Source organism: Nomascus leucogenys, chromosome 7b (assembly GCF_006542625.1).
Source record: "Nomascus leucogenys isolate Asia chromosome 7b, Asia_NLE_v1, whole genome shotgun sequence".
NCBI classification, from domain to species: Eukaryota; Metazoa; Chordata; class Mammalia; order Primates; family Hylobatidae; genus Nomascus; species Nomascus leucogenys.
In genome coordinates, this window is record NC_044387.1 from 82,011,993 (window position 1) to 82,024,223 (window position 12,231).

At 31.3% G+C, this 12,231-nt stretch overlaps 1 protein-coding gene across 6 annotated transcripts in view; it reads right to left on the minus strand.

The window, feature by feature from the left end:
• Positions 1–12,231, minus strand: part of FSTL5 (follistatin like 5) — a 781,414-nt gene that overhangs the window by 111,863 nt on the left and 657,320 nt on the right. For all 6 annotated transcript variants that reach the window (XM_003257915.4, XM_012507957.2, XM_030816289.1 and 3 more), the window contains one exon: positions 3,410–3,528. In XM_003257915.4, coding sequence (XP_003257963.1) covers positions 3,410–3,528 — 119 coding nt within the window. The remainder of the gene's footprint in view (positions 1–3,409; positions 3,529–12,231) is intronic.

Genomic DNA, 12,231 nt, shown 5'->3' on the forward strand with positions numbered 1-12,231 from the left:
AGTTTCCAGCCTGCTCTATGAATTTAAGATTCAAGACTACGACTTCAACTCCTGTGTAAGTTTCCAGACTGATGGCCTCACCAGTAGATTTTGGACTTAAGACTGCAACATCAACTCTTACCTGAATTTCCTGCTGTCTGGCAAACCCTACCCATTTTGGACTTGACATATCCCACTTGCAGTTGTGTGAGCCAATTACTTAAAATAAAACTCTCTATATAGGAAATAGATAGAGAAAAAGATAGAGATAGAGATAGAGATAGATCAAAAGAAAGAAATAGAGGGAAACGTAGCAATAGAGGTAGTGGTAGCAGTAGAGGTACAGACAGATAGAGATAGAAATGGAGAGCTTATTGATTCTGTTTTTCTGGATAAATATTTTCTGATTGCATAATATTCAACAAATTTCTCATGAAATTACTTTGTAATTAGAAATATATTCTTCAGGGAATGTAGCACCAAATAGCTTCCACCCCTGAATTGCCATCTATTTTGTTTTTAAATGTAGAAAATATTACCTTCATGTAAAAATTATAGTTCAACACTTATTCTCAAAGCATAACATGATCAATGCACTTCTCATTCTATTGCTGTATACTTGTGTGTACATGACAGTATTTGTGTATATATATTCCAATTATTTAAGCTTATTTTACATTAAGGAATGAAAAATGACAGAGTAATATAAAATGAGTTTAATTTACTCTAGCCTTTTTTCATATATGTGGCATATAATAATTACATAAGAAATATCTTTCTTTTATGTCATGAGTGTTTCTCCATATGTTCTGTATTTAAAAATCATAAGCAGAAATTAGTTATAACAATTCCCTTTTTAAATATTATTCTTGGTTCTTGACAAAATGTTGGTCGCCTTAAATTTTGAGCTGTATTTTAATTTCAACATCCAATGCAGTAAAAATGTCATAAATATTTTCAAAACCAAAATACTATTTGATAGTTTTCTCCTCTCTTAAAAATGCAAACATGCTTTTCTTTTTAATCCTTTCATTACTCTTCCCTAAGAGTACAGAAGCCTTTATAAACTTTTTAATGTAGTATAGGAATGCAAACTTTCTATCCTTGCATGTATTTTTATGTTGAAGTATATGTTTCTAGAATAACTTCATATTCTATAACATTTATCTCACATGCAATATGACTGTAGATTTCCAGGGGCTGTGATTTAAAAATCTGATATAGCAGATTAGTTATTAGTAACTAGTTATCTCTGCTTTGTCACTCTTGGTGTATGTTTGTGGATAAAGGTTCATTGTTTGAAGAAAATAAGTTAAAGTTGTCATCACTGATATTTGGTTTCTATTTCCTCTTTAATATTTAATTTCTTATCAGAAAATTATACACAGTTTGTATATATAATTTTTCTCTATTAATATATTATGTATATTTATTTCTCTATGTATGCATACATAAACATATATGTATACATATAGAGCTGTATACATCACATTGCTTTGTCCTACATCTCTGTCTCTATGTATGTATATATACATATACATATATATGTATACATAGATAAATATACATATTTAATTGGATACATAGAGAAATAAATATACACAATTCTACATTGTTTTTCTTTAGTTGTTTTAGGAGGACATCTGAGTATTATAAAGCTTTAAAGAGAGAGAAATGCAGGTAAATAATGCTCATATCCTTGTTGCCCTGACATGTTGCAAAACTGTCACATCAAATTTTCGCTTGTTTTTTAACTTGAGATTCCAAGTGATTAAATTAACTCACCCAGAGCTGTCAAGAAATGTTCTGGGAAAGCATGCTCTTTAAGACTTGAGTCACATAGTAATGAAGCATTTACTGATACCCTGAAATAGCACACATGTGGTGCAGGAAGAACATTCTTTGTCTCTAAATTTGCAAATCAAATTCCTGAAGTGATAGTTTTGTGATGAAGAGTATGGATTTCACAGCCTATCTTATTAGTATTAGTAATTGAAGTTTCAAATTCTGTGATATAGCCAAGAAATGTGTGTCATTAGCTGCAAAACTGCTAGTCCTGTAAAAATCAGAGAGAAACTCTCTTACAAAATTATTTTGCTCTGATTTAAATAATAATATTTATATTGAACACCACACTACCTATATCTGCATATTCGCCCATATTTCTTATTCAGAATATTTTTGTAAAAATATGAGTGTGGCCTAAATTATTTCTTTTATCAGCAATAATTTGTTTTTATTCATGTGCTTATGTATTACACACATATATGCACATAAACACAACTTATTCAAAGACTCACTTAATAATGATAATGTAAGATTATAAAAGAATATAGGGCGGGGTGAAGTGGCTCTTGCCTCTAATCCCAGAACTTTGGGAGGCTGAGGAGGGTGGATCACGAGGTCAGGAGTTCGAGATCAGCCTGGCCAATATGGTGAAACCACGTCTCTACGAAAAATACAGAAATTAGCCGGGCTTGGAGGCACATGCCTGTAGTCCCAGCTACTTGGGAGGCTGAGGCAGGAGAATTGCTTGAACCCAGGAGGTGGAGGTTGCAGTGAGCCGAGATTGCGCCATTGCACTCCAGTCTGGGTGACAGAGCAAGACTCTGTCTTAAAATAAAATAAAATAAAATAAAATAAAATAAAATAAAATAAAATAAAAATTCCATGTGCAATTTAAGATTTTTTGCATGTATAATTAAGTTATAACTTAACCAAAATGGTAAGAATTTTACTTAATAATTTAGCCTATGGCTGAAATATTTTTAAATAAAAGGACATTATATTTCTTTGTCCTACATAATATCCAGGAGGAAACTGACCTATATTATCTCCTCTCATAATGTTTTTCCTTCTTTTCATTCTAGGGCATAGATTTAAGGTATAAATTATTGTCTCCATGTATTAGTATATGACAGCAACACTGCCTATTGGTAGGCTGAAATCAAGATTTGAAAAAAATTTGATATTTTCCCTTATTTATCTGAATTTTCCATTCCAATGAGACCTCATGAAGAATGAGATGAAGAATAAAAACGGTTTTACATTTATAAAGCACCTAATATACACCAGCTTCCCACCAGATTATTTACAGGATATTTTATTTTCTTTTCTTAAATATTACCTACAAATACAGGAGGTATTCTAAATTGGAGAGCAGGCAAAGCTATTGCAGGTCGTGTTCATCCCTGGTATTTCACTTTTCTTACCTTCATTTTAATTACAAGCAAATTCTTAGGAATACATAATATATTATTTTCCTCCTCAGATATAAAACCTAAAAAGAATAACACCGAATATCATGGGTTTCATAATTTTCTTCCAACACGAGTCTCATATATGTATAGGTTTTGTTATATTTCCAAAATGTAATTCTACTTAACAAAATTTCTGCTTGAAGCGTCAAAGGAACTTTTTAGATACTTGCCTGAAATCCAAGGAGCTTTTCACTAGGCTTAATGTGCCTCTGAAATTCACATTCTATGGGTTGTATCACTTTGATTCCATCTTCATAAAAAACATAGAACATGTTCCCAATTCCCAGACCTTAGGAATAAAAACACATTTAAATGTTCACAATATAATTATCATAAACCTTTACAACCAAAATTCAGTGCCTCTCATATCTTTAGCAGGAGACCAATTTTCGAAGTTGTGTAATGTTAATAAAGCAAACCATATGGGACCCTTACTGTATACTCAGACCACTTTGTGATATTATGCAGACATTACACTTCATTCTTCCTGAGCTGCAATTTAGTGGTTTCTTTAATATAATTAAATAAATGTTTCATAGTTTAAAACAATTATAAATAGGGATATAAACTCTTGATACAGAGATTATGTTGGATACCTTCCCCACTTAATGTACATGTTGATTAAGGAGTAAAAGTACTTTCTGAAGAATCAAATTTATTTTCCTACTTTTATTAGAGTTCACTAGGAAAAATTTAATTTCTTTGCAGGAGTTTGGTTTATATAAAGATTTTTAGGAAGAAAAAGACCAAATGCCCTAGATTTTGTAGAATATAAATTTTCTTAAACTAATTTTTGTCAAAATAATTCTAAATAGAGGTCTTACATATTAGTTTTAATATTGGCAATTTGGGAGGTCTATTTCTATACCTTAAAACAAATTAAGGTCTTTGAAAAATCTTAATTTAATGTTCAAATTATACTTTTCTTTTTCACACCACAGATCTGGATGTGTGGTATCTCAGAAATTCATCTCCCCCACTTTCTAAATCCATGTGTAAATGGGTGCAGGAGGCTAGTTTGAAACCTGTGTAGGTTAACCAAAGCCTGAGCTTTGGAACTTCCACATTCTCATGAGCACCTGTTCTCTTTGTTTCCTCTGCTTCTCCCCTGTTCCAATGTGGCCAGCCCTGAGCTCTTGTAATCCTTCCTTTTCTGGTCCTCGCCTATATAGCTCTTTTGACCTGTTGTATTGGTTTAAACAGTCAAATTTATTCAATATAATATAATATAATATAATTATATTATATAATTATATTATATTATATAATTATATTATATTATATTATATATCTTACATAATTCAGTGACAACATTCTCTCTTTAAAAGATAGCAATAATATTGAAATCTTGATTGGAAAATCAAACCATTGTTGCTTACAATGTTTACATTCTAAAAACATCTGTAAAGAGAAAGATGATTTATTTAAATAAAAAATAATTTTCTAAGCATTATTACTTTTTTTCAATTGTGATCTCCTGCAAGGTTTAGCCTGGGCTTTCCATCTATTGAGAATCACAAAAACAGTTTGTTGGTTTGCAAAAAATACGTGTTTATTGAACTTAAGTCATATTTAATCTTACATCTTATACGTTTCTAGGGAATAAAAAGTCAACAATTTTTCCCATATAACTATGTATCCATATATTCCTAAGATTTAGATGAAAATGCACACAAACTAAACTATTACTTCATTCATGTTTATATATAGTGTGCATACAATTTTTCTTTTAGCACATGAAATTATTTATAATAATACATATCTACTTTAAATGACTCCAGGTTGTTTGATACATCTTATTATTTTATAACTAATTCTCAGTACTTCTATTTTAATAGATGTAATCTTTAATAGTTAATTATCCATTATAATTCCAGAGAGCAATATATAAAGATGGAATATTCCTGAACAGTAGCAGAAGTGGCAAGAACTAAACTCAAGTCACGTTTTTTATAAAATAAAATTTAGTAGTTGTCAGCTATTATTTATAATCATAGTTGTGTTTAAAGGAATATAAGTATTACATGCACAAAAGAGAAAGCCAAAACAAAGCACATATTTATGCAAAAGCTTTTTGATTTGTATCAGCAAAGCCTCCATGTAAACATTAACATATCAATAACTATCAATTTAACATTATTGGTTTCTGAATACTGTTGTTGAAACTTATGAACATAACAAAGCCGTATGTGGTGTCTGATTTTCATTTGTGTCTGTTACATACTATGTTTGATTTTTATTACTAAGCTCTTAACATTTTTCAGTGAATGTGACTACCCTTCTTTAACTTCGCCAAAATACTGTTCGACGATTATGAATTTGAACGTGTTTGGGCCTGACAACTACTTTAAGTCCAGATTGTTGGTCATGTTTCTTGAAATATTTCCTTCCCTTACCACTATGCATACTATTCTACACAGAAAAGAGTCAGTGAGATTCCACTATGATTTGTTGCACTGGTGGAAGTTGTGAGCTATATTTTCCACTAAATACCACTTAATCCATCCAAATCACTCTTTCAGGTTCTAGAGCCTATTTTCCTGCTTTTTTTTTTTTTTTTTTTTTGAGAAGGGTGTCTCGCTCTGTTGCCCAGGCTGGAGGGCAGTGGCATGATCTTGGCTCACTGCAAGCTCTGTCCCCCGGGTTCGTGCCATTCTCCTGCCTCAGCCTCCCGAGTAGCTGGGACTACAGGCGCCTGCCACCACGCCCGACCAATTTTTTGTATTTTTGGTAGATACTGGGTTCCACTGCGTTAGCCAGGATGGTCTCGATCTCCTGACCTCGTGATCCACCCGCCTCGGCCTCCCAAAGTGCTGGGATTATAGGCCTGAGCCACCGTGCCTGGCCTTTTCTTGCTTTTTAAAATATGAATTACACATGGACATTTTTACAAAGCATAAACTACTTTCCAGGTTGCATGTTACTGAAGAAATACAGATATTATTAGTCAAGATTTAGTTTTTTTGACTCTTTTCAATGAGACTATAACTTCTTAGTGCTTATGAAACAGTAATGCCAACAAATTACTAAATACAACTAGATTAACTAAAATAGCAATTATAAAATAAATGCCTATATATTGGTAACTCAGCTTATGAAATAAAACTTGTCCACTACCTTTAATGCTGTCTGCGAGTCCCCCTCATTCATAAGACTAGATATTTTGCCATTTACATTTTTGCAAGGCATTTTTTTCTTCCTCAAAAGTTTTAATTAGAATTTTTGCAGCAGAATTTATGACCTGAACATATGACCTGATGTGTTTCTCTTTCAATTTGCTGCTTTGATATTGTGCACATATAAATTTATTAAGATTATCCTCAGCAAAGAGGAATATAAACGACCTGATGAGGGAGATGTTGGAAACTGAAGACACAAGGCACATTTTCATTTGGGATATTCATTAGCTTTATGTGTAAAAAGAAAATAATATATTTGTATAGATTTTTAGTAACTACTAAATTTATATATATTATATTTTTTGACAAGTGTAGAGATAAGAAAATATGACAAAGAGGGATGATAAATTTCATTCTCCGCATTCAGACAGATCAGAGGCAAATAATAGCTATAGCACTTACTCTTTCACTGTGAGAATGTTAGACAGTGTGATAATTTCCCTATATTGAATTTAAAGATAATAATTATACTACGTCATGCAGCTGTTGTAAGATTTCAATTAGGTAGAGAATGTAAAATATTTAGCAGAGTAACTTGCATACAGCAAGATTTCAAAGAAATGGTAACTTATTTATTTATTTATTTTTTGCAGATTTCTATTCCTTATAACACTACTGAAAAAAGCAAATGGTGACATGGTGTATAACCAGAATTTGGTAACTATTCTCATTTCTCCTCAAACTCATGCTGTGGAATATAGTGCTAAATTTTAATTTTCTATGATATAAAATATTAAGTTCTGTTTTCCCAGAATCCTTGAGCCAGCTAAAAAATCAACTTTATTTTCTAGTAAAGCATTTCTTAAATTTGGCATATATGCATGTGTGATACACATGTGTGTGCATAGATATAATTATGTATGATTTCAACCAATGCCATTTATAATGCAAACAAATATTCTATTACATTATAACATTTGCCCTACTAATTAGTGTGTGAAGTTAATAACGAAGATTTCCATTCAGTGTTTTTCAGTACACCTTTGGAAGTTAAGGAGATTGTATACTTACTCAAAAGGACTGGTTTTAGATAATATCACACTGGCCAATATACATAGTGGTCAGATGGTAACCACTTCCTGGATTAACAGGACCCAAAAAAGAGCTTGACACACTCACTGCCAAAAAGCTTTCTAGCAAGAATGAAAGGATAAGCAAGTCTTGTTCTAGTTGAACGTAATATAAAGACCTTATTGAGGTGCAATGGTATGATTTTGGGCCAAGCCCAAACTGCTTTCCTAATACTACTAAGATGTCATTCACATTTTTTCTTTTATTATTATTATTTTTAATGTAGGGTTTAGTTTTCAACAGGCTGCATGATGTAGAATGTTATGTGAGATATACAACAATTCAATGCAGAAGCAGATGTAAGAATCCAGCATCTTCTATTAAGCCTAAAAATTAAAGGATTTGCAAAACGTAAACAATGTTTTACCTTTTATCTGTTTGAAAACATAGCTTTAAAAAGATAATATGCTATTTATGGCTCCATGTAATGGGTTTATTAGGGCTATTTTAACAAGTTAATAAATGCATATTTTAAAAATTTTGATTTCCATTTCTAATACTAAATATTAATAGATAGAGATACCCCTCTCCCCCACCAAACACAAAGTTCTTTAAGTTCTCAATATTTAAGTTTGTAAAGGGGTCCTGAGTCTCAAAAAGTTTGAGCAGTGGTGATCATTACTTCTCTCTTCATGAATGCATTGTGGTGAAGTATATTACAAACATTATTGACTCAGTGAAAGATTCTACACTACTCTAGACACGGTAAAGATCGGGAACATGTGCAGATTGTTGTTTTTTTTTTTTTTCCTTTTTCAAGCTCTGGTGAAGGCAGGCACAAGCGCTTAGTCTTTTTTTGGGTTGATTGTTAATCTAACAGAGTATAGTGACTCTAGAAGTTATCCGTAATTTGTTTGTTCCTTGAGAGCTTTCTTTCTGCTTTTTCTTTCTATACACAGAAAAGACATAAGCAAGAATTACTCCTGCAGTCTTACAAGACAGAAATATTTCCCAGAGGATTTTCTAATCAATATTGTACCCTTAAATACATGAAATGGACTGAGAAAAAAATGGATATAATGCACATTCTTATCTCAATCCTTTGGGAATGGGAACCACTCAAGAACAGTAGTGTATTGTGAAATATAGTTATACTACTTATTATATACAGTGGATATATACTATGTAATTTACACTAGCAATACAATTTGATTAATTTCTGATTATTGGATGCATGTTTATGTGCATCATAAAAAAGATTTTGTGATGTTTTTCTTCCTCTGACTTAATTGTCGTTAGTTTTGCATTCATATTATAGTCCATGAGAAGTAATAAGTGTATGATGTAGTGATTTGGTAGCCAAAGGTGTTTCAATAAATGATGGTGTTATACAAAATCCTTCATTTGTTAATATTATCCTTTTTACTTTCAAGTGACCCTAAAGGTATGCATATTTTTGAAATATAGAAGAAATCTCCCATCTTTAGATAAAGAATAATATAGGCAAGAATAGATTGTCTGCATTGCATTTCTCACTGAATAACTCAGCACGGATAGATTTTTGGTTCATGAATGTTCTCATTCACTATATCCTGACTTTGGAGATAAAACTGTCTTTGTACACAGAGCAAAATCATACCACTGCACCTCAATAAAGTCTTTATATTACGTTCAACTAGAACAAGACTTGCTTGTCCTTTCATTCTTGCTAGAAAGTTTTTTGGGAGTGAGTGTGTCAAGCTCTTTTTTGGGCCCTGTTAATCCAGGAAATGGGTACCATCTGACCACTATGTATATTGGCCGGAGTGATCTTACCTAAAACCAGTCGTTTTGAGTAAGTATACAATCTCCTTAACTTCCAAAGGTGTACTGAAAAACACCTAATGGAAATCTTCATTATTAACTTCACACACTAATTAGCAGGGCAAATGTTATAATGTAGTAGAATACTTGTTTGCATTATAAATGGCATTGGTTGAAATCATACATAATTATATCTATGCACACACATGTGTATCACACATGCATATATATAATTTAAGCCAATGTCATTATATACTTGTATGTACATGTGCACATATATAGATATCGCTACAAATGGATATCTCTTGCAAGATCACATTTTTGATTAAAAAATTGTAAAATAATTTAAAAAGCTTAGATTGACGTAAGTTTTTAGCAGACCTGTTAGTGAACTGGCCAGTAGAAATAACAACAGATTGATCGTGATTTAATTTAATTGCATCATGTACTAGCCATTAGAAAGCATAGTCTTTCCCTCCCGCCAATGCTATGACTAAATCTCATGTATTCAGAAGACTTATTCTGTGAAAAGTCTTTTTCCTTTTGTTTATTTTATATTATTACTTTTATAGGCCCTGTTATTTCTGAGACAGGATATTGCTCTGTCACTCGGTTTGGACAGTGGTGTGGGTGGCATAGAGGGCAGTGGAGTGATCACTGCAGCCTTGCGCTCCAGAGCTCAGGCGATCCTCCCACCTCAGTCTTCTGAGTAGCTGGGATTACAGGCATGAGCCATCACGCCTGGTTAATTTTTTTTAAAAATTTTTTGTAGAGACAGGTTTTTACTATGTTTCCTCGGCTGTTCTCAAACTCCTGGCCTCAAGCAATCCTCCCTCTTCGGACCCCCAAATTGCTAGGATTAAAGGTATCAGCCACCACATCCTGACCTTTTTCATTTTAAATATTATTTCAGTATTATTTTAAGGTAGTAATTAATTTATTTTTTTTTGTTTCCATAGGTTTTTTGGGAACAGGTGGTATTTGGTTATGAGTAAGTTCTTTAGTGGCGATTTGTAAGATTTTGGTGAACCCATCTCCCGAGCAGTATACACTAAACCCAGTTTGTAGTCTTTTATTCTTTTCTGTAAAAAAATAGTTATACCAGAGGTTTTTGAACCACACTTAGTAGCTGTATATTCTTCTGTATTTCCCAACCTCCCTGGCAGTGTACATTTTTTGTGGATAATGAAATTTTAAATAATTTTAGGCTGAAGAAGCTAAGCTGGGCTGTTTTTAAATCTGTTTTCCCCCAACTGGATGACATTGGAAACCTTGTATTACAGATTATGAAATCATGAAGTGTAATGTAGTATTAACTTTGTTGTATAATTTCACTACATTTCTATTTGTATTTTTTTTGGTTTGGTGTTAGTTAGCCCAACTAAATAGTGATTTATTTTAAATGTTTCTATAACATATTTTTGTGTGAATAGATACATAAATATTTAGAAAGAATAAAAAAGGCAATTTTCCTGAATATGAAACTTTTTTCTGCTTTTAAATTATTCAAATATCATATGAAGCTGGTGTTTCCCAAAGTATGTTATGCTCTACTCAATACTGATCCTGGAGATATTCATCAAAATAATTCATGTGCTAACAAATTTTAAAAATCCCATGTTATGTACTGACTCATCCTAAATCTCTCCTTGGAAATTAAAACTAGCATATGTAAAATTTATATAAATCCTTCAGTGAATCAAACAATTTAAATTAGTATAATTCATTGCCTATATAATCCAAAACATATATTATAAACTTTGACCTCATAACATAATCTAATTGCCTATGAAATAAACATTAGAAAATACTTTATTAAATTATATTTAATTATAGATATCATAAATATACTGAAAATGAAAACCAATCATACTGAATATTTTAATGTGTATGTGAAAATATATTAATGCATGTATATTTAAATGTATTATATCTATTATTTAATATATAGTAAAACTACTTTTTGGTAAGAATGGTTCAGGCTTGAACCTTCTAGATTAAAAGTTTCTTTAGAGCAGATATTAGATGTTATTCATCTATGAATTCCCAATGTTTTCAATGTGTTTTAATAGGCTCTTTAAAATATTTGTCAACAAATAAGTGAGATATTTCCTCTATTAATATTGTCATTTTATACTCCTGTAAAATATAAAGATGAGTAGAAAAGCTGAAAGTGGAGCCCAGAGAAGCAGAGGACATTGCATTCCAAGTTTATATATTGATGAGATTGGTAAGATAATACATATTAAATTCAGTTAAATTTATTTAGATTATAAACTCTTCACTAGATTCTGATGCTCATGTTTTAAAAAATAATTTTATAATTATTAATATAAAAATAACATAGGTTTAACATTTATAGATGAGTTAAATGGCATTATGAGAGAAATTATCATTTCAACTCTTTCCATTATTGGCCTTAAATGACCTACATTCTAAGGTTTTATAATTGGTTCTCTCTGAGATAGATTTTTCTTGGCTATGGTAAAGAGGTAAATATATAAATATAAAACACTGCTAGAATGAAAACAAAAGTGTATCTCAGAAATATGTAGCTCATATTTGTTTTATTCTAAATTGTAAAAATGGAGAGACAATTTCCTTAGAAAATTTAGTTACCTATAATTTTAATTATTTGTATGAAATACTTATACCCAATGATGGGGTTCAGTGATTCCTCAAGCCAGTCTATTTTCTCTGGTCACCATTATTACTATTAGTACATGCAATCATTTTTATTGCAATGCCTTGCCAATAATTGTGGCATTATGAAAATAACTTACAGATGTCTAAGAATCAAAATCAAATGTGCTGTCTTTAATCTATTTTTAAAATGTTTCCTATTACAAGAAACAACAAGTACTCTTATGATAACTGTATGGAGAAAAAAAGACTCTAATAATTTACCCAAAGACACACACTTGTTTTATGTGACTTAAAGTACCTGTAAAATGTACCATATATCTATTTTTGTCAAGCACATTTTATGTGTCAAATGA